The sequence below is a fragment of the Strongylocentrotus purpuratus genome, unplaced genomic scaffold (genome assembly GCF_000002235.5).
Source record: "Strongylocentrotus purpuratus isolate Spur 01 unplaced genomic scaffold, Spur_5.0 spur5_scaffold_6, whole genome shotgun sequence".
NCBI lineage: Eukaryota > Metazoa > Echinodermata > Echinoidea > Camarodonta > Strongylocentrotidae > Strongylocentrotus > Strongylocentrotus purpuratus.
In genome coordinates this window covers 20,417,538-20,441,421 of record NW_022145612.1, presented here as the reverse complement: position 1 = coordinate 20,441,421, position 23,884 = coordinate 20,417,538, and the positions used below count along the sequence as shown (strand labels likewise).

Sequence of the window (23,884 nt, the reverse complement as noted above, 5' to 3'; positions counted from 1 at the left end):
ATTTAACATTTGTAGAAGAGAGACAAGGTAAAAATTGATAAATGCACATGGACACATTTACTTTACTCTCACAATATTTTCTTTTCCCCTCCCTTCTTGTCTCTTTCCTTACTTTTTCTGTGAGTATTCCTCACTTTACTCAAACCTCTTGCCAATTCTATATTTCTATCTCGACCTTTCTACTTTTCTCTTCCCTATTCTGTCTTTTTTCCTCACCCTCTCTAGTCAGCTTCATCCTCTATGGTCACCTTTTTGCACATCTGTTTACCATCTGGCCTCTTCGTCACATCAATAATACACAACACAATCATAAAGCAAAGTATAGTTTTACATCTTTTTATTCAGTCTTCTTCATATAATATAAATTTCAGATCTATATGTACACCACTTCTTATGGAAGCTTTATAAGCCTTTCCTGTATCAATATATTTAAAAAAGAATGGTAAAAAGTAAAGACAAAATCTGTATATCAGGTCTTTAGGAAGAGGTTTCCATAAATGATAATATTCATGATTGCAATGTGTCTTGGAATTAATCAAATACATCCTATTGAACTTTCATTTTTCATTCATCATTTGTTGTTTGTTTTTACAAGCAAAATTCTAACAAATTTTTCCCTTTTACACAACATTGATAAAAGCGAAGTCCAATCAATCGATTTGAATTGATAAGAAACTCTGAGAACTATTATTGAATTGTAAAAGTCTTTTATGAGAAAGAGAGTAGACATTATTGAGAAAAATAAGCAATATGTTGATAAACAGTAAACAAAATTGCAATAAATGCACGTTTTCTATGGAACAATGATTTTGAGACATGATGAACGTCAGTGGCAAATGCATGTATGCAGGCAACATACTACCAAGTAATAAATAAATTAACTATAAAGTAACAATATGGATAAACAATACAAGACTTGATACAGTTTGGCAATCAAATTGGTTATAACATTTGTGAAAAGTTTAGTGAATTTTATTGCTGATTGGAAAAGTGAAATCATAAAACATAAAAAGCTTTGAGTCAATGCCAATCAATGTTCCTTGAAATGAATACATGATATGCTTATTAAAGTTTTTCAAGGAAATATGCAGCTTTGAGCTCTATAAACCTGTGGATATAATGCGCATAAAAGGTAGATCACACCTCACCTACATGCACTCTGCTCAATTGAGTACATCTTTGATAAAACTATTCCAAAATAAAATCCTTGATATTGTGGCTAGCCTCTCAAGTGTCTGCAGATACTGTAGATTTGCCCCATCCTTCTTCCACTGAGTCTCCTAAAAGTTGGTAACACAGTATCAGAGTACCTCATGTAAATCTTACTTTTCTAAATACCATGTTTTTTGTGCTCTGCAATAGAACAGATGTACAGTCAATAGATGTATACTTCAAGAAAATCACAATACCAAGTTTGGAATGTTCTTGACCTACATCTAGCCAATCATCATCATCATCCAAATTGTTAGCAGTAGTATAATCTCTTCAGCAATAAGAACTAAGCGATTCAGACATTCAACAAAAGAATGTGTTTACACCCTTCTACTGGGCACATGATAATCTCATGTAAACACTGCTTGTACAATCCACATTGTGTGCATGGGGGTTGGAGTGTAGGTCCAGACAGTCTCGTTCTTCGGGACAAAGTTTGTAGATCATCCATTCTTCTCTACAGCTTTGAGTCCAGCTTGTAAGAGATCCACCATGACAGGATAGATACTGGCAAACTCCTTTCCTTGTCTCTGTCTTACAGACTGAACGTAGGCCTCCAGAGTGCCTCTGTGTGATGAACAAGTACAAAATAATTATACATTTGGTGTAACTCACTTTAAAAAGATTAATTTAAATAATATGATACCAATGGAAAACTACAAACCAAGAGTTCATGATGATGTATATTTTCTATCATGATGTATGTTGACCTACACATTTATTTTGCGTAGTCTTGTAGGTACATGTTGTACTTTAAAGGATTACAAAAATCATTAATGGCTTGAAATGTCTAACTTCCAAGATTTCCAACATGTATTTGACCATGGATTATGAACAATTCAACAACTTTACTTTTTAACTGACAAAATGTCAAATAATAAATTATTTTTACGCAGTCAACCACAGTTGAAAATTAACTGCCATTGAGATAGCTGTGAAAAGGAAGGCATCTGAGATGATGATGGTATAGAACAATACTGTTCTAAGCTTACTTGATCAATGCAAGTCTCTCTTTCTCTGCTGCATGTTCACTCATCCATTGAGAGTACCTTGAAGTAGACCACCCAGCAACCTGTAATCATACAGATAGTATAGGAAATATAAAATTATTCTCTTTCATAATCATATGACATGACATACCTAAGTAGGTCCTTGTAAAATATGTTTGAACATGAATTGAGCCCTTAGTATAATGAAATTCTATCTTGAGCTATGAATGCTTTAATCGTTGTAATCAAGCTTTTGTAATAAAATCTTTTGTGTGTAACTTACTGCAACAACAAGGAGCATTTAAAACGATACATAGCTTGCATAATTTGTTCCACATTATTACGATGAACGTAAGCATGTAAACCCCAATCAACAATAACATTGGTAGGACACAAATCCTGTAATTTTGTCTATAAAATGTGTGTGTGACTTGTGTAACAAAAACCGACTACGTTTGTACTTCGTTCTTTGCACAAAATCAAATAAGCTCTATTTTACCTTCAAAATGTAATCGAGGGGTCAGTGACCCAAAGACGTAACTCCATTTTGGCCATTTTGAGAAAAAGTGGTTTATTTGTCACTGAGCACTTGGGCCTTAAGGATTTAAGTCTATGTTTCACTAGCCACTGACTGCAATGAGGTGTTGGGTGGAGTTAATTTTTTGTGTTTCCTGGAAAGCCCACATTTTCTGAACATTTTGATATAAAATACTTATTTTGGCAAAATATAGAGTTACGTCTTTGTGTCACTGAACCCTCGTCATGTACTAACCTCGTGAGGTGACATGAGATCTGAAGGTGCTCTAGCAAACAGGAATTGTAGGATAGTTGAATAAGGGATGATGTCTCCCAAGGCCGAGCTGCTTGAGATGTGTTCAGGTGTCTGGAAGAGCATCGGTCTAAACGCTCTCAGGAGCTTGTAAGGTCGACCTAGGTCAGAGGGTCGTCTGCACAGAGGCGTGATTGCTAGCTCCATCTTTGTGATGTCAAAAAGGGAAATAGAAGGAAAAAATTGTGTCAGAAAAAACACTCACGCTCAGAACAACCTATTCTTCTTTTCTTTTTTAATGGTTCACAATTTATTTCATCATTGTTATAACATTATACATATGTACATTGCCATGTCATATTAAAATAATAAACAGCAAAACACATGTTACTAATCGTTATAGAGTGCTTTTACAATACAATGCAAAAAGTTTTGATCTACAGTGCTCTTATATCACTCAATTGTTGTTTCACAGCACTTTACATCGTTGAAAACGTTTGATACTTTTACTTTTTTTTGAAGAAAAAATGCACTTGTAGACATTAGCCTGGAAATACACCAACAACATTAACAGTTTCTCACCATAAGTTATATCAATAAGATTGTATATTCATCACATAGTACATTAAATTTAAAGACTGAATACATGGTCCTACTTTCATGATGCTAAGGATTTTGACCAACCTACCTGAGCAAAATCAGCTGCTAATCTCAGCTTGCCTCCCTCACCTAGCGGTCGCAGTAGACTAGCATGTCTTACAAACAGTTTAATGGCTTCACATGCTATGCTATGTAAGCTGTGATACAAAGAGGAACATGGAGCTTTTATTTCATTGTATAATGGTCAAGGCAAATGCTCAAGATTAATGATAAATGTTGTATTATTTCATGGATCTCATTAATAATAGTCAACTGGAAAACATGAATATACTTAAGAGCCTTGTACAGATATGAAATTGTAAATTGGTGCAGTTCGTTTAACTATAATGACAAGAGTATAATATGCTTCACACTTCTCAAACTTAAACACGGATCTCGTTGAAAATGCAAAGGACATTGTATTTTGTTAAAAGTCACGATTCACCTCTTCATATCTGAACAAGCCTTGAGGAAACTCCCGAGGAAATATAATGTGTTTTGGTTATGCAGTTGGGAAAAAGGAAGGATTATAATAATTTCACCGTTGTTCAATTGAAAGAAGATTTACAAAGACCTGACAAATATCTTGTGAAATGATGCAAATCTGAAATGAAATTTAGCCTTAACTGGAATTTCTTTAGTCAATACTGAAATTTGAAAGTGAACATGATCCAAAATCATCCATTTAGGTGATGTGCAACACTAACCTGTCTATGATGAAATCTGTGCAATTGAATTGAGAGAGATAAGTTGCTTGTACTCTGGCAATGAATCCTTGTAACTCTCTCATGTACAGAGAGCATGGAGCATCGGGAGAATCCTTAGGAACAGGTGCACTGTATAGAAATATGAAAGAACAATGTTATGTCATTATTTTCTGATCAAAAACACATATTTCAGCTCATTTCCCCCTTGTCGGCAGTCTCACTAATCTACAGATTATACCATTTTTCTTTACCCTCCCTTACATTTTCACTTTCTCTACCATTTAGATCTACCTGCTTGTTTTACTGTACTGTCATCTCCTTCCTCCCCCCCCCCTCTTTTTCTTTCTGTCTGTCTGTCTGTCTGTCTGTCTGTCTGACTGACTGACTGTCTGTCTGTCTCTCTCTGTCTCTGACGGTCTGTCTCTCTGTCTCTCTCTGTCTCTCCCCCTCCCTCCCCCTCCCTCCCTCTCTCTCCTCATGTACTTACATCCCTCTCATTTCTCTTCCTTTTCTCTTTTTGTCTTTTCATCTCTTTACCTGTCTATCTTTCTCTCTATCTTCCTCTTGTCTCCCCCCTCTCTCTATGTTTTGCAGTTTTTACATCATATACGCAAGTACAGTTCATATCATTTCCGTCACTCTTTATCACTGAACTACACCAAGCAGAGATGATGTCAATGAGTTGGTACACCCCATAATACTCACGTTTTAAAGTCCTCACTGTGCATGGTGAGGATGATGGCTTCAATAGAGTCAGCGATGGATGCTAACAGAGGCTGGATTGCATTGCTCATTATGGATACTACATTCTATAAGAGGAAGATAAAACAACAAAACAATGTGTAATTGAATGGATGACTAGTTGCATATACATGTACTTAGGTTCTAATAAATTGGAAAGTAATGACTAATTTCCACCACTAAAGATATGATATGTATATATATATATATATAAATAAATATTTATATGAAATAAGGAGGTTTATAATATTATCCTATATGAATATATTCTATTCATCCCCTTTATCAGAATCAATCATTCCAGTTCATACGCATTCTATTAGCATATTCATTATGTCTGTTCAGATAAGCATGACAAAAAAATGATTAAATTACATTCAATTAGAACACTGACAAAAACATTGTAAAATTTCAAACTATTAGTGACTATGCATCGTCACACTGCCATTAGTTCAGAAGGATCAAAGGCAATTTAGAGGTTTTATAAATTCTCCAGTGATCACCGCATCAACTTTTTTTTCTCGTCAAACAGTCAAAAATTCTTTTCAACTATTGATTATAGTCTCACTTTAGTAACACTTAAAGGGAACCAAAATCTTCATACTAAGTACTTTTATTGTAAAGTTCAAGATATTTGAATAAAAATTTGAACAAAATCAGGTAAGGAATAAGGAAGTTAAAGTTTTTTGAAATGACTAGTCACTAGAGGGCGATATTCAATTTGATGCGTCATTTGTGGATAACTCTCTATGCCTTTTGTACTTCAAATTTCATGTTTTTCCTTCTTTCATGTGATTGAGATAATCTACTCCCCTGAAAGCAAGGTGTAGAATGCAAAATGATATTCTACTTCACATGTTATAAAGTCGGATCAAGGACACAAATAAATACAAAGAAAAAAAAAAAGAATTGTGAAATTGAAGTACAAAAGGCATGGAGAGTTGTCCACAAATGACGCATCAAATTGAATATCGCCCTCTAGTGACTAGTCATTTCAAAAAGCTTGAACTTCCTTATTCCTTGCCCGATTTAGTTCAAATTTTCACTGATTTTATTCAAATATCTTAAACTATACAATAAAAGTAACTAAGTATGAAGGTTTTGGTTCCCTTTAAAACCAAAGCTATACCTGAAGGGAACCCTCTATGATAGCGATGGCATTCTCAGGGTACGATCCGAGGGCCTGGGTGACTTTACTGATGGCACGGTGGAACTGATAGAGGGAGTTCACCACAGCTGCATTCTTAGCCTGACCAGCAGTAGGGGGCGCTATCACCTGGCTGGCATCTCCATCGGTACACAGCTGATAGAGGTATTAAGATGGAACAGAAATCAATGAATTGGAGAAGACTGTGACAGGATAGATTTATATGTTATTTTCTGAGAATTGCAAGTAAGACTTGAATACCACCTACACTAAATGAATCTTGTCCCATACATCATAGTTCATACATACCTAGTCGTCATGGGTTGGAAATAGCAGAACCAGTAACACTACATCCTTGTTTAAGGGCAAACATCAACATCATTAAAAAATACCAAATACCAATACAAGCTCTCTAAATATCCAAGTTGTTTCCTTTTTTTTCCCTCCTTATTTTTGTATTTTCTTATTACTGAACAAATGTCTCTTTGTCTTTAAATTTAGAGAGAGAGAGAGAGAGAGAGGAAGATAGAGAGATAGAGAGAGAGAGCAAGAGAGAGAGAGAGAGCAAGAGAGAGAGCAAGAGAGAGAGAGAGAGAGGTGAGAGAGAGAGAGAGAGAGAGAGAAAACAAACTTGTAAGTAATTTGTCCACAGCATGGATGGTTCCGTTCATTATCACTGCCCTTGAGTGGGGCTCATTACAAAATAATCAAAGAGTATTCCAATCTTACCATCTGTTCACATTTGTTGACGTAGAGATTGACAGTCTTGGAAGCATTCCTTGCCACGAGTACGCTCAGGTTCGGGTCAACACTGGCTACACTCAGCTCACTGGTGGACAAATGGAGGAAAATAGTTGAAATCAATTACGAACACCTAAAGAAGGATTATTTTTGAAGAGTCAACATTGCATGGCAAACATGAATAGGGCACCATCAATCACATGTATATGGATAATTGGTTATCAACACGTATACATGTACCCCAGTCACATCGATTCTAAACCAACTCTTCTTTCACTAACTCTTGGCCAGGAGGTATAACAAAAAATTGTATTTTTGCCTGGTGTAGGTCTCATCATTGTGACTTTGAATATAAGGGTAGATTACAGAGGGCAGCACCAAGAACACATGCTTCTCTTCATGGTACAATAAATACCCCTTCTATTGGTGGTCAAACATTATTAGACCGGAGGCATGCAAACTTGCCCATTAAGGATGTGAACTCTATTAGTGAGAATTTATAAAATCCAATCAAATTCAATTTAACTATAAAATTTAAGTATAAAATCCATACAATTTTATAGAGGATATTCTTGAACAACATCTGCAGAGAGGCAGAAGAGTTAAACTGCTACTATCTAACACCTACTGGCTCTCTACAAACATGATTAATCAAACTCTCTCTTTTTCTCTCATTCTGTCTCTGTCTGTCTCACTATCTGACACTGTATCTCTTTTTCTCTGTCTGTCTGTCTGTCTCTGTATCTCTCTTTCTTATAGAGCTGTGGAAGACCAACTCTAATTCTCCACAGTATTACCTCTGAATTGTCTTGGCGATATTCTCCACCTCGCTCTCTGAGGGAGGATAGGCAGCTCCACTCGGGAAGACCAGGTTGATTGGATCAAAGAGACGAGACAAGGATCTTGAGAGGTACGCTGTCTCAAAGACGAACAAGGACTCCTTCAATGCCTTCTCTGGGCTAGAAATAACAATTATTGAAAAATATTTATACTGATTCAAGCTGTTTGTGCTAAAATCAAATGTTACTAACACTAACCATTTACTACATGCATGCATGCGTTGAATAATTCATGAGAAAAAGAAAGATTTGAGATTGCATTTCAGTTTCTCTTAATGTCATAGATTGTTAAACTTTAACCTCTTCCAACAACACCACAAAACAACGAAAAGAGAGAAGCATATGAAACTAGATGGAATTCGACTGCGCGCAGTCGAAAATGATGCCTCCGTCATAGAGCAATTTTACAAACCAAAACAGAAGAAATTTTTCGAATTCAATTTCAATTGTAATCCATTGACAGGTTCTCAGAAGATCGTGATAACAAGCAATTTCTCATATACAGAATAAGCCCTTGACCTTTGACCTTATGAACCAAGAATCTACTCAGTTCATTGGCTCTGCATGTAACATACATGACCTAATTTTGGCAGGATTCCATCAATCGGTTCTTGAGATAACGGGATCACGAGCTGTTTTTGCATACATAATGTGCACTGTGGCCTTTGACCTTTGACCTCGTGACCCCAAAATCTAATCAGTTCATTGGCTCTGCAAGTAACATACATGACCTAAGTTTGGCAGCAATCCATCAATCAGTTCTTGAGATAACGCGATCACGAGCTGTTTTTGCATACATAATGAGCCCTGTGACCTTTGACCTTTAACCTCATGACCCCCAAAATCTAATCAGTTCATTGGCTCTGCAAGATACATACATAACCAAAGTTTGGCAGGAATCCATCAATCGGTTCTTTAGATAACGCGATCACGAGCTGTTTTTACATACCTAATGAGCCCTGTGACCTTTGACCTTTGACCTCGCGACCCCAAAATCTACTCAGTTCATCGGCTCTGTAAGATACATACATGACCAAAGTTTGGCAGGAATCCATCAATCGGTTCTTCAGATAACACGATCACAAGAACGGGACGTACGTACGTACGGACGGACAACCCGAAAACATAATGGGTGGTATTCCGGTAGCGCGTACTAAGTTAGCGCGCACTTAGTTAGTTCACACTTTTATGGAGTGCCAGTTGCCAACTCATTTACCCTGTACAGATTATTTTAATCCTTCAATGAAAAGTGTCAAAAAAATTAATTTTGCAATGAAATGGGAAGAAAAGGATAATATGAGTATGAACTGAATTTCAACAAAGTCTTTGATAGATTATCTTTGTCATGAATATTGAAGGAGGAAGATGAAACCTAGCATTCCATAGAAGTGTGAACTAAAATTCTTGTTTAGTCTGGACTTAGTCCCGGCTTAACTTATGAGAATACCACCCAATACCTCCGGCTACTTCGTAACGGAGGCATAACAAAGGTGAAATTTTCAGACTTAGGACTTTATTTCTATCTCACCTGTAATCATCCTCTACTTTGAGACCAACATACATATCAACAACAGGTGACTGGGAAACCCCTTGGGAGTCGACCGATGATACCGCTACGGAAATGATATTAAACTGCTCTAGCCTCTTCCACAGGTCGTTGTAGAGTCTGAGTAGTTTAGGATACTCCCCTTCAAAGGCTTGCTTAATGAAAGTTGATGCTGTGTATAAAGGAAAGGAAAGGTAAAAGTAAAATTATAAACATAAAATGTGTTAAGGCTTCTGTGAAGTTATTGCCATGGAAACAAAAATAAATGATTTTAGTTGGTCACTTAAAACATAGAATTTACAGAACTGATATTTTATATCAAATCTGGGAAAAACTGCATGCAATATGTGAGCAAATATAATTTAGATACGAACAAAATCTTCTTCAAATCACTAGAAGCCTCAAGTAGAGTAGTACATCAACTTAACCCTAATTCCTCTTACTGGTCATTTCTATAAAAGATTTATTTAATTTCATTTACAAGTTTGCTTACCATTGGCTAATTCTCCAAAGTCTTCCTTCATCAGCTTTGTAAGGGACATCCAAAATGAGAGCATTATATTCCCATGGCCATCCTGTCACATAAACATAAAGCAAACATATGCATCAGATATACACTCAAAATAACATACATCACTCTATTTCATCAAAATGTGATCACATATATCTTCTACAATTTTGGTAGGTAAATATTTTATGGAAAAAGCATGGGTAAAAGCATTATTTATGATAAGAAAATGTAATTTTGCATAACAATTTTCAACTGAAAAGGTTCAGGACAATATAAATCTAAATTACCTTGAAATGAGTGACATTGTCACTATGGATATAAGAAAAGAAGAATTAAACATCTAACTATCAAGTTTAAATATACTCATTTCAATACATTGGACAAAATACTAATACAAAAAGGAAGCTTGAGTAGTTGATACCTTTCTGAGTTCATCCATAAAGCAGACATGAGTCACTGGATCTCGTTTCTTGACTAAAACTTTCTGTAAATGATTCACCTGTAAATCAGTAAACAAACAAATACATTAAGAAAGAGAGAGAGAGAGAGAAAGGGAGAGATGGAGAGGGAGAGAGAGACAAAGATCTTATCATACTACATGTAGTATAAATGTCATTAAACTTTATTTCTGAAGTTCATTAAACTTTATTTCTGAAGTTACTGCTCAACATTACTTCTTTGCTTTCCTGATAATTAATCACAAATATTAAAGAAATACAATGCAGGAAATTGAAAGAAACATTTATGCTGTTGTATCGTGACAGTGACCGGACAATCACTCCAAAGACACTTGCTTCAGGCTTTATTCATGAAAGATATAGGATTAAGCTTGCAATTGGGGTTAGGGTAGAGGGTAGTGATATTGAGTCAGGTCCAGGGTTGAAAAATGAATCTGGGTAAAGACTAGGAAGCTGACCACTCAGCAGTAGCTGCAGCAGCATGAATTGCAAGAACCACATGACTACAATCTCTGGCCCACACCCCCCCCCCCCCCACCCTGGGGCATGCAACGACATCTTTATTACTCCAACACTATGGACTCGGTCTCACCTGTCCACAAGCAGCGTGTATTTGATCCATTAATTTCTCAAGGTTGGTCCATAGAGTAGCTCTGAAAGCTGGAGTGTTTCCGGGAGCAGGCATGGCTGCTTTTCCAGGTCCTGTGGAAAGAAAATAGATATCATTTAGTCATGGGGCATTGAAACTAATTTTGCACTATCACTTAAAATTTCCGCTTGTTTAATGAAATACCCAAACTATCGTCATAATATTTTGTTTCGTTTTTACTCCACCCTACACTTTCTATGGTTCGTTTATATCAACCAAGCTTTTCTTTTAATCCCCATTTCACTTATCAAATAAGCCATTCTTTATCATGGGTACTAATGATATCTATTTATCATCTATTCTTATGCCCTCTAACCATAAATTCTGATGTTTTACTTCTCTTTCTTCTGACTCTGTTTTGACTTTTGAGAATAAAATCTTGTATTATAACTCAATAAATGTAACCTTTGACTCTCACTCTCCACATCTATCTCCAATATGATTATATCGTAATCCAAGCCATTTCTTAACCCTATTTATACTTCAGTCCTCTTTGTTCAAATTCTTAGTTACTGAGTCAAGTTTTCCACAAAGTAATTTCCCCTTTACTTTCTTTGCTATTCCCCCTGTACACAATCGACCCTCTCCTCTCCTCTCATTTTCCTCCTATCCCATTCCTCTCCTCTCACTACACACCCACCTCTTCCAGCCGGTATAGTAGTATGAGAGAGAACCTGCACATCCAAGGCATCCTTGATGTTCTTTCTCAAGGCTTTCTCACAGTGACCGACAACGGTCTGTACCGTATCCTTCAGGCTCCCAAGGTTGTGAAACACTTGCAGAGATGTGGCCACTTGTGTTTGATTCTGTCAATATAAAAAATGCAGAAAAATACATAAACATTTTGTCAAGAATTTGGAAGTGCCTTTAATGTATCCCCTTCAATATTTGTGTCAGGTTCAATAAATGATTATTATCATATTAAGATTTTATGCAAGTACAGGTAACAACCAACTTGTTTAAAGGTTAGAATCACACACAATTTTAAAAAGAACACCAGACACAAATGACTGGAAAATCCAAAGAGCACATAATGTTTAGTGTTCACATATCAGGCCTACCAATTAAGATGGCTCACAGGATATTAGTAACACTGAAAGGATTGAGGATTTCTGCCACAATGATAATTTCCTATAACTTTTTTGTATACACCACGATAAGAACATTTATTTTTACATATTTTACCATCACATGGTGTAAGCATACTCTGCTAAGAAGCCTACAACAAAGCAAGTAGTGGAAATCTACCTGTGTCTCCATGCCTTGTTGAAGCATCTTCTGCGCCTGTTTCTCCACATCCTTACGAGCCTTCCTGATGAAGACAGTGTCTTGTTCTATAACCTCTATCCCTGCCAGATCAACTCCATGATAGAGGTAGTCTGTAAAAAAAGGGCACCAATCATTGTCTAGATCAGAGTCTAGATTATAGCTTTCGACATCAAAATGAACTCTATAATAATTGGTACAAAGCAAACCATTTCACTAATACAACATAAAAATTAAAAAATAAATCAACTTCTTGATTTTAGAAGAGCTTGGTTTCATAACGTTTCTCCTGGGCCCCATTTCACAAAACTTGACATCAGTGACAAATGACCCTTTTCGTTATAAGCTAGTGAAATCCTTGCTTCTGATTGGTTAGCAGCAGATTTGTCACTGATTTTTTTCTCTCCATTTGTCATTGTAAAAAGGCTTTGCAAAACGGGTCCCTGTTGATGAATTTATGTCTTCCTTGCCTAGAATGATCTTGCATAGTCTGCATATTAATTAAAAATAAGTTTGCAAATATATAATTATAAGCATTAATCTCAATAGTGTCTCCTTTCCTGCCAGCATTGTAATTTACACCAAGATATAGATTTCAAGTACAAAATAACTTTTATTAAAGTTTACCAAAGGAACCAACTATAGAACAATAATCAGAGAAAAAGTGCATTCTAACCTATGAAAACATATTCATCGTAACCCCAGTAATGATCTGATCCTGGGAATAGGGAAGGCTTACCTAGTTCATTGAGGCTCTGAGCAGCTTTAGTGATCTCTCTAGCTCCACCTTGCAGCTGTCCATGAAGTCTCTTGCTCAGGTACAGGATTCTGATGATTCTTCTTAACAGATCACAAGCCTCCTGATTTATCAAACAAGAAGAGGTCAATTCAACCATTACATGAAAACTTGCAACAAATATTGGCGATGGTACATGTAGTCAACACCTTCTCCTTAGCCTCACAGATATTAATTTTGCATTTGGAGTAGAGTCTAGATGTCTTTACAATTGCTTTATCACAACTATGCAAATTTAACTGATGTTGAATCATTTAAATTTGAACACAAATTGTTAATGTAGAATAAGGGTTCTTACCAGTATACAGTCAAACCTGCTTTAGTGACCACCTGTCTACTAAGACCATATTTTTGGTTTCCCGTGAAACTAGTTTCTAATTGAAATATGTACTAAAGAAACCTGTCTACAAAGACCACTTTTATGTTTCCCTTGGGCGGTCGCTATACACAGGTTTGACTGTACAAAAGAAAGTATACATTATGTAGTTTATATCTAGGGTAAGATCAAAATTGGTTGTCACCTAAACTGTACTCGTCTTAAAAATTGTTCTCTAATATTGATCAGAAATGAAAAGAAAATCAAATCAAATTTATGACATTCATTGAATCAACTGTACAATTTGTAATTATGATATCGTAAGATAGAATGACTGACCTGAAGTCTTCTAAGCTGTGCCGTTCTTGCAACTATTTTGTTGTATGGCTCAACAATCTTTGCTTGAATCCTGAAAAATCAATGTGTCAATGAAAAGTTCTGATCAGATACAATTCATGTATGGGTAGTAATAATCAAAGTTTATTTTCAAAACTAATCTAATAACAACACTGAAAATAAAGTATAACTTTATCCCTCATATACATCCAACCAAGGTAAAGATAAACATTTTAATTGTGAGGGCAATCTTTATGTCAAATTGATGGGTCTTGAGATTTTGTAAAATAAAATCCAATGACTGAAATTATATCCATCAAGGGCAAATAAGTTTAGGAGGTTCACACTCAACCTCTGTCTATTATTTTTTACTGTATCCATATTTTCTGACAATTGAAGTAACAGCCTTTGATGATGGTAAAAAGTTAAATCCCCAAATCAATCCAAATCAGTTGTATTTAATTTGATGCACATCTATGCAGGAGCTAAATTCAAAAGCGATGTTTTGGAAGAATTAATCACCTTTCTACTGCTGCTTGTAATGATTGTATCCTTGTCTGCATCATCTGCAGGACGCCATCTAGTGTCTCAATCCCTGTAGCCTGAGAGAGCAAGTCTTCATGATGTGCTCCAACCTATGTAAAGAAACAGTAAATCTTCAAATCGTCTCTCTAATCTCCTGTGGGTGATTTAAGCAACATTTATTTCAATCCTACCTGGTTGTCAAATACATGTAATAAAATAGAATGCATAAAAAGACTCTGTCATTGTCACAACAAGCTACTGTTTGGCCTTTACCATTTTAAGTATCCAATTGACCTTGATTTTCATTTTAGCAGAGCCATCAACAAAATTAAATGGAACAAATAAAAATAAGAGATCAAGTGAATAAAAAGAACTAGTATTCAATATTGCCATCAATATGTTCATGTGTATACATCTGGGGGGGGGGGGGGGGGTTCACAAAACCTTGTTTCAATGACAAGTGACAAACATCAGTGACAAATCTGCTGATAACCAATCAGAAGCAAGGATTTCACTAGCTTATTTCAAAAACTGTCATTTGTCACTGATGACAAGTTTTGTGAAACACCCACCTGAATGTAACCCCTACTGAACTTGTCTTCTCATTGATTGATCGTGCTAGGCTGAAATAAATCTCCTTTTCTTTTAAATTAAAAAAGAAACTAAATACTTGCATGTAGATCGAGAAACTACATACTCTCAGTCCAACATCTTGTTCCAAATATGCTGTAAGTAAAGTAAAACGTACCTGGGCATGTAGTTCCTTGTCCAACAGGCTTATTCCTTCTGCCATTTTGGCAAGTTGATCAGATATTGCCATCGTCTGCATGACTCTATTTGTGTGATCACGCACATCGAAGTCATCCGACACGAACTCCAGGAAAGTTTCTAAATGCAAATGAGGTGTCAAAAGACATCAGTAACAGATAATATTTTCATGAAAAAGGAAGGGAATAAGAAAAGAAAAGAAGAAAAAAATTGGGGTCTAGAATAGAGGAGGCGAGTTGGCTCAGTTGATAAAGCGTTTGCCTGTCGAACCAAAGATCCCGGGTTCGACTCCCATCCAGGCGGATGACTGAAGTCTGCGTCGTGTGTTAACGTGCCCCTTCCCTTGTTCATAGATGCAGGTTATGTCAAGTGGAAAACACTCTGTCCCTCGGATAGGACGTTAAATGGAGGCCCCGTGTACAAGAGAGTCACCACCCTTGCACGTTAAGAACCCATTGCATTATTCGTCCACCTGCACACCCCAATCAGGCCGAGTAGACCCATATGGCATCTGCAAGAATCTTCAGTATTGAAGGAGGCAGATTATCTCGAAGAAGAAGAAGAAGACTAATTACAATCTTGGTTTCTAACTTCTCTTTTTGTTATTGTTATCAACACTGTCACTAGATCTAGGTCAAATTTGAAAGCTAAAATGTTTATAAAGTAAAGTATCTGCTGTAGGAAGTTTGTAGAGACTGTCTGACTAGAGAGAGTAAGACTAGAGTGACTAGGCCGTGTACTAGACGGGTCAAGTTCGCTATCTATTCAATTTAAGCATGATAAGGACTGCTATTCAAAATTAAGAACATTATTCATAAGGACCGCTATCCAAAATAGCGATTCTTTACGAATGACTTCCCTTATAAATAGCGAGCAAACCATAGCCAATTTACCTTGCTATTGATAGACATAGCTCATAGGGTCTAGACTCTGAAAAATAAAGTTCCAACAAATTTTTGAACGCGTGGGACTCGAATGAAAAGTTGTTAAAAAATGTTGTCACTAAATTTCAGTCTCCGTCTGTTTGAATAATACAAATTTTGGTCTAAAATGAAATAGAACATTAGCTCACCATCTCCCGTAAGTTGTTTCAGTAATGCGTCTTCCATTTTTGCTCAAATGTAGTTTACAGCAGCGAGAATCGAGCTTCGAGATGCGTGAAGTTAGACGCCACGTATCAGCATTGTACATTACTAGCAGCCCAAATCTTCTCGTACGTTTCGCCGATAGTCATAAAAGGTCAGTCAAATAACACCAGTAAAATAAAACAAAATAAAACAATTAAGAATCGATTTATCTGTCTTTGACTTAAGTTTTTCGTTTAAAGAATTTCTTGAAACTGTATATTAACTGGGAATTGATCTTCAAAAGTGATATAATAAACTTTTTGCAATTATTATTGCATAAATTTAAGTTTTAAAAAAAAGTCAAGCGAGCTGTATAGAAGGGGAGATAGGATGCATCAGCCCTATATAATCAAAATAGTACTGAAATAGACAGCAACTAATACATTAAAAGCTGATGTATCACAATTATTTATGACTTTGAAATATATTTTGAGGGTTCTCGTTGATGACACACAGTTGATATATGTCAATAAATATAATGCAGGATCGTCGATAGATCAGGTAGCAATAACACTGGTAACCCATTTCATTTCATTTAATTTATTTTCATATTTCTCATGAACATTTCAAATAAAGTACAAGTTGTTTTTTCAATGATCTATAATAAATAACATCAAGATAAGTGGCCAATATGGAGTACTGAATTAACTGAGAGAAATATGATGGGACCTACCTGACGAAAGCAAGCTTGTAAAGCTGTAGGCCCCAGTGAAATAGTTTGTGGTAATAAATGGAGGACGGATATAACAGTGACCAGTCTAAATGACACCCGGCACCATCCTCTCAAAATACCTAGCCCGTTTCTAAGCATTTGACCTTTATATCTGGAATGATAGGCTGTAATCCTATGCCATCGTGGAAATTCTTCTTTTTGGGCTGACAATGTGTTTGGCATGTACAATTAATTGCCTTTGGAGTTCTTTGCCTTCCGAACTAAAAAAAGTTACCCATTAATTACCAAATTCCTTTAAAAGGAAATATTAAACATATCCCACAAGCAAGCAGCACCCACTGTCATGGCCAATAATAAATTTATTCGTTTGCTAATTTTCGGTGTTAGTGATTTATTGTGTGTTTTGTTTGCCTCATTGTGTTTCTTTTATTTTCTTTTTTTTTTCTTTTCTTCTTTTGTTCTTTTCAAGTTCAATTATTCAGTATGGAAGTTCGGTCTTAAAAAGGCCAACGCCCTATTTAGCTACCCCTAATTTTGTTTTGGAAATATGCTGTTATGTGATACTTTTTATTATCAATACTTGACGGTCTTGGTTGTTTTGCTTTTTTTTTTTTTTTTTTTTCTTCTTCTTATTTTCCTACCCCAGGTGGACTTCATAACAAAAAGTAAGCCCAAGTTTGCTTACTGTAATGTTTATATATAGCGCTAGACAAACTTTTTGAAAGTAGTGGACGTAAAAATCTGAGAAAGATTTTTAAAATCTGATAATTCTCAAAGCATCTGAAAGCACCTCTGCAAACAACGGCTGTATCACTCATTTAACAATCAATGTTTTCCGTATCCGTGCGACGCATTAACATAATATCAGCAATCGCCTTTAGACAATCACAATATTAATAATAACTCCATAGTCTTTTTCATATGTCCTAAGATTAAAAGTTATTATGTATTTTGTTTTCAAATATTTTACGTTATTCTTTAACTGCTGTAATTTATTTATGTGTATTATAATAATTGTTTGTCAAATCATAAAATCGTAATGACAACAATATTCCTTAAGTTTAATACATCGATTGTTTCTCCGATTTGTTTCACTATAACTCATAATTATGGTAGAATATCTTAACGGTCGGATTTTGTATACAAATGGCAGGTAGGATATATATTGGCATGAGCTTTGGTGGAGTCATGAATATGCATTATTCCCTATACGTCATAGACGTGCGTCGTGCGTAGTAGTGTGTCATATACAACAGGGGCGGATCTAGGGGGGGGGGGCGGGTTCGTCGGTTTAAACCCCCCCCCCCCCCCTTTGGCGGCCAAGTGAGAAGAAAAAAACAGGAGGGAAGAAAAAAAGGGGGAAAAAGTAAAACAGTAAAACGGCGCGATTTTTGGAAAATCCTGGATCCGCCACTGGGTCACCCCCCCCCCCCCCCCTTGGCAAAAAGCTAGATCCGCCCCTGTACAGTCGTGTACGTTGCTCCGGAATAAAGAGAATCACTATCTAAAGACTAAAGGAATTACTCCACGAAGCCAAGTACAAACAGAGAATTGAAAGTAGCAATACGGTCAACGGATCGGCATACACTCCCTATTATAGCTAGTTTTGTAATAACATAGTGATTATTTTCATTAACAGTTTATTCTTTCGTGGCTTCATACCGAGGAACTTTCAAAAAGTTGATTTATAGAAAGAAAAAAAAAAGAAATAAAACATGTGCACCAATCAGTTCAACTATACCAGATATTACTCGCATGTGATTTCGATATAGTTGACAGCCAGATATTGTACAAACTATCCGGATTGGGATTAGATGGTATAACTCGTTTTAATGTTTTCACTATTTTAACTTCCCTCAAGAAGAGGATTTCAAACTTGGGCCAAAATCCACTATTACAAACATTTTCATTTTGAACAGTGGTCACACAATATCCCTTAATCCGGGCCTACAAGTTGTCAGTGAAGTATGTAAAGCATAATTGCCTATTGATACCGTGATGCCATGGTGTTTATTTTCTTGTGTTTCCTCACTTGACTCTTTCAGTGCCGATGTGACAGATAGACTTGTCATGTTTATTCACCACTTGCTCCACCACAGGATTATGATGGTCAATGTATATTGAAATTTTGAGCATAAATCAAGCATTATAAGTATATGTTACCATAGAATTTTTCAGAGAAAATTGCAGATTTCTACAAAGGTATTATATCAAACAATAAACAAATGAGAAACCTACAAAATAATGTACAAAAAAGAAACCCAAGTGTAATTTTCAACAATATTCTTATGAGCATAGTTGGTCACATCATAAGAAATGGCAATGAATTTTTTGCAAGTTTTGTACACAATATTTTGTGAAATAATAGACGTTTCATGTATTTTAATACTGGTAAGTTGCTCGATAACATCACTCAGTATGATTTGATTCGATTTAATCTCATTAATTGAAACAGTGTAAAGGCTATAATTATAGTCTCAAACATATACCTACACCATCAAACTGACTGTCAGCGCCATTAATAAGCCATGCCCAAAATTTTCTTTTGTGTATAAAAAGACCGAGGTTCCCAAGGTTTCTTTTGGAAAATGGAAATTTAATACCGGTAAGTTGCTCGATAACATCATTCAGTATTAAATTTCCATTTTCCTAATTACACCACATCGAGTTAATTAGGAAAATGGAAATTTATAACTGAATGATGCATGTTATCGAGCAACTTACTGTTATTAAATTTCCATTTTCCGAAAGAAACCTGGGAAACTTTGGCCTTTTGATACACAAAAGAAGATAACTAAATTTGGGGCATGGCTTAATGGTGCTGGCACAAAGTGTGATGGTGTAAGTTTGTTTGGGACTATAAAGCCTTTACATGGTCAAATCGTACTGAGTGATGTTATCGAACAACTTACCATGCAGTATTGAATTTCCATTTTCCGAAATAAACATGGAATACCTTTTCTTTAGATACACAAAATGTATGACTCAATAATATTTGGTGTCTGCATCGTGGCTCAGAATATTTGACACTATTTTCCATTGATAACATCTTTAAACTTCAGTTTCTTTTATGAAAAAGTTTTTTCTTTTTGATAAGAATTAGTCATTATGGTTTATGACTTGCAACAATTTGTATTTTTGCATGCTGGAAAAAAGTCAAATGTACGTAAAAAATGAATAAGAAAGTAATCTACAAAATAACTTAAGTAATATTGAGTGTTTCTCCGAGTAAAAGTGATAACTATAGATACTTGTATTTCTGAACATTGTTTTATATTGGTAGGACTTCTAGAACGTCAATATCTGTATGTAATTTGCTATGATAATAAATTATGTATTTGATAAGGCCAACGATTTTTCTGGCAATGACAGTGGCAATGATGACAATTACAATGATAACAATGACAATGATAACAATGACTGATTTATATTTCTTAAACGACCCCTTCTGGGGCTTGAAATAAATACAGTTAATCAGAAGCAAACCCATTTTTACTACCGTAAACAAAAACATGAAACTTTCAAGTATAACTTTTGACAGCAAACAAGTGAACAGGCGAAAGCAGGAATCAAATTAGATAAAATTCAGAACTTGTTCTACTATTTACACTATTTTACTGCATGTTGCCAAGTATACGAGAGATATAGAGAAAAATAAAGAGAGAGAGAGAGAGAGAGAGGGGGAGAGAGAGAGAATAATAATAATAATAATGAACGTTATTTGTATATATAGCGCATATCACTCACATAAAGAAAGTCCCTATGCGCTTAGAAAAGAAGGAAAAGGGCGGAATAAAAATGAACATTTATGCCTGATACATGAAAGTAATTAATTACAAACAACAATAATGATACACAATTCCTACATAGCTTACCTTGTACATGTGATACATTGTAAATTCAGGTAATACAAATTTAAACATGAAAAAACATGACAATTGAATGAAAAATAAATTAAATATTAAATATGTACAGGATACTATAACCAAAGAAGTCTCTAAACAGCTGGAACAAAATTAACAATTTACAAAAAGATAGGTCTTCAACAGAGTTTTAAATGATTCTGTTGTGCTTGCCTGTTTGACAGTATCAGGCAAGCTGTTCCACAATTCGGCCGAAGAATTTCTGAAAGAGCGAGTGCCATAATATTTTGTTTGAGTGCTTTGAGCTACTAGGAGGGATTTACTATTTGATCTTAAGTTTCTGGTAGGGGTATATTGTAGAATGAGATCTTGGAGGTAAGACGGGGCTGTACCGTTTAGGCATTGATATGTCAGTAAAAGGATCTTATAATTAATACGGGACTTAACTGGCAGCCAGTGCAATTGTTTAAGTATGGGTGTTATATGTTCTCTGCGTTTAGTTCTAGTGATTAGTCTGGCTGCTGAGTTTTGGATTCTTTGTAATTTATTGGTGTGAACATCAGGAAGAGAATGTAGTAAACTATTGCAAAAATCTATGCGAGATATAACCAGGGCATGAACCAGCTGCTTAGTAGCTTCTTTGGTTAGGAATTGGCGGATTTTTCCAATTTTGTGCAGAGCAAACGAACTAATTTTACATACATTATTGACTTGAGCTTTCATTGTAAGATTTTTATCTAGCTGCACGCCAAGATTTCTAGCGGCATCGACACATTTGATAATGGTATTGTCTATTTCTATGCCATCCATCTGGTTACTTTTCCTGAATTTGCTGGTGAAATGTAGAACCTAACTTTTGTTACTATTGAGTTTAAGATCATTTTTATTAGACCAATTGATGATATCGTTCACAGAGAGAGAGAGAGAGAGAGAGAGAAGATAGAGAGAGAGAGAGAGAGAAAGATAGAGAGACAGACAGAGAGATGGGGGTTTGGAGAAAGTGGGATGCCAAATGTCAAAGAATGACATGAGAAAAATCATAACAAATAGATTTTTAGTAAGGGGAATGTAAAAAGAAAAGAATCGTTTGAAAGGTAACACGAAACGGGGGTACATTGAGAAAAATATTATGTTGTCAAAACCACTTTATATTAAAAAGAGAGAGAGAGAGAGAAAGAGAGTTAGCGCACATTTTCGGCTGAAACATACTTTTAATTTAAAACGTTTGCATTGTCTGTCCTTGACTGAATAGTAGGCCTATTAAGTTTGCAGTGGAAATTTCTAAGTCTCATTAATGGCGGTTAAGTAATATTTTAATTTGTTGTAGATTAAGATTTTATTGCAATTTGTATATACGTCAAACGAATAGTGATTACACTGAGATCTGCATGACTTGATTAGGCCAAGTAAATTTAAATCGTAATTAGTGTCGCTCTGCGAGAATCGCGTGAGAGATCGAGCGCCTAATTATGATAGCATTCATATCGTCCTAATTCAAAGACCACATTTCTCTCGCCTGTGTAGTTTCTTTATCCCAAATTAACTTTTTTCGGCCATATCAAACTTTTCTATCATGAATGAGCGACCTTTTCTGGATATTAAATTGGAAATTTCATTTGCTGAGAGAGTTTGTTTAAATAACAAATTACTGGATGCAAATTACTTATGTATTCAACACGGTGAAATATGAAGTAATATGAATGTCGAATTCTCTACCTCCAAATTTTGCATTTGAAAATCTGTGCGTTATCGAATATACATGTTACTAACCTTTCAGTATATACTACAAATAATAATGCATTTTTGCACTCTTTCACTCTTAAAGACAAAAAACAAAAACGAAAATTATTAAATTAATCATGAATTGTATTAGTTTCAATCATATTCAGTCATCCATTCGACAAACATAATACACAACCTAGTTCCTCAAAAATAAATGAAGAAACATTTTATTTATTTCTTCAACATACATGAACTTATATCTTTGAATGAGTATTATTATAGGCCTACGGGCAAAATTGCCTTTTGCCCAACAATGAACTCTTCAGTTTTCGCGAGCGTGCAGAATATTGTTGACACCTTTTTTGTAGTGAAACTAACAGAAATGACATCTCGCTGCCTGAACATAATGATATTCGGGCACCTCGCAGTCCGACTTCGAGGCGGCAATTAATCGCAAGAATATCGGAACTTTTAATATCCGGGGGATTGTAATGTGCTTGTAATTATGATTATGCAGAACCACTAACATTGAAATTCGATGCATTTCATTTTCACAATGGTTCAGTTTAAAGAAGATATCAGCAATGTGATACGAAATCATATGATTGTTTTTTTTTTATCTCATTGTAATTGTAATTAATTATATGGTCGTACGAGCCCATTTTCAAAGGACCACAGTTTAGTAGATAATTCATTATCAGTTAGGGTAGGTGTAGGGAATTGGAGACCGTAGGGAATTGGATACCACCAAGCTTGAACCCATCACTGTCTGTCCGTGTTGGCTCCAATTATAGCGCCAATGTGGCCTGTATATCCAATTCATTTCGACGACTACAATGCGTTCTTTCTCCGAGAATAAAATTTGGCAAAATTGACCAAGATAAGCAATTTTAATCGTAAAATTTTGCTCTGATATGAAAACACAATTTTCACTGAATGTTGTGGTGTATGCAGATATTTAGGGGTGCCTCTTAAAAAGTAGTTTTAAAAAGAAGTTTATGAAGTGTGCCAACCATCACAGAAAACTTATGGCCATTGTGTGCTGTGAATGGGTGTTGCAATGCACATTATGAATGGTGTCTGATCAGAAATGTGTGTAGGCAATGGGGGACACCAGGTCAAAGATGGGGGCCTACTTTGCCCCAGTTGTTCATTTCATGTTGAAAGGCACAATTATGAAACATATTTGGTTGTTCGTGTCACCATTCTCATTTGAATGCATTTCATTTTAAGAAGTTGTTTCTATGCTGTGAGTTTGATCAATGTAAAAGTCACATTGCCAGAACACTATTTAAAGCACCTTTATTACTGTAAACAAAAAACTTACACAAATATTTTGGTCCACTTTGTTTTAAAATCGTTTCAAAATTACAGTAAGTTCATTGGCTGCATGTATCTCTTTCAAAAAGTGTTTGAGCTAACTATAAAATTCCCATTTTCATTCAAATTGTATTTAAAAGGTCTTGATTTGTAACTGTCCCTTATTACCTACACACGTCATGTGGGTAATGAGAGACATTTGGTGATGACGTCATTAATCATTG

At 35.5% G+C, this 23,884-nt stretch overlaps 1 protein-coding gene across 1 annotated transcript; it reads right to left on the bottom strand.

Annotated features, from left to right (window-relative positions):
• Nucleotides 1–320: 320 nt before the first annotated feature.
• LOC591096 (conserved oligomeric Golgi complex subunit 5) lies at nt 321–16,163 on the bottom strand. The gene is made up of 20 exons (XM_790677.5): nt 16,028–16,163; nt 14,936–15,075; nt 14,185–14,297; nt 13,666–13,735; nt 12,954–13,074; nt 12,197–12,327; nt 11,589–11,754; nt 10,892–11,001; nt 10,263–10,340; nt 9,824–9,905; nt 9,313–9,502; nt 7,743–7,904; nt 6,934–7,033; nt 6,187–6,360; nt 5,022–5,125; nt 4,317–4,445; nt 3,659–3,767; nt 2,974–3,177; nt 2,205–2,284; nt 321–1,779 (listed from the first exon to the last, which is right to left on the bottom strand). Exons 1-20 carry the CDS (start codon nt 16,062–16,064, stop codon nt 1,656–1,658), a joined length of 2,424 nt encoding a protein of 807 aa, XP_795770.3. The 5' UTR covers nt 16,065–16,163; the 3' UTR covers nt 321–1,655.
• Between the last annotated feature and the right edge of the window lie 7,721 nt (nt 16,164–23,884).

Excerpts from the sequence above, each read along its gene's own strand:
- LOC591096 (XM_790677.5), bottom strand. The coding sequence starts at position 16,064 with ATGGAAGACGCATTACTGAAACAACTTACGGGAGATG. Across the intron at positions 9,906-10,262 it reads TTATGGATGAACTCAGAAAG|GATGGCCATGGGAATATAAT; the intron begins GTATCAACTACT and ends TTTATGTGACAG. Across the intron at positions 4,446-5,021 it reads CACAGTGAGGACTTTAAAAC|TGCACCTGTTCCTAAGGATT; the intron begins GTGAGTATTATG and ends ATTTCTATACAG.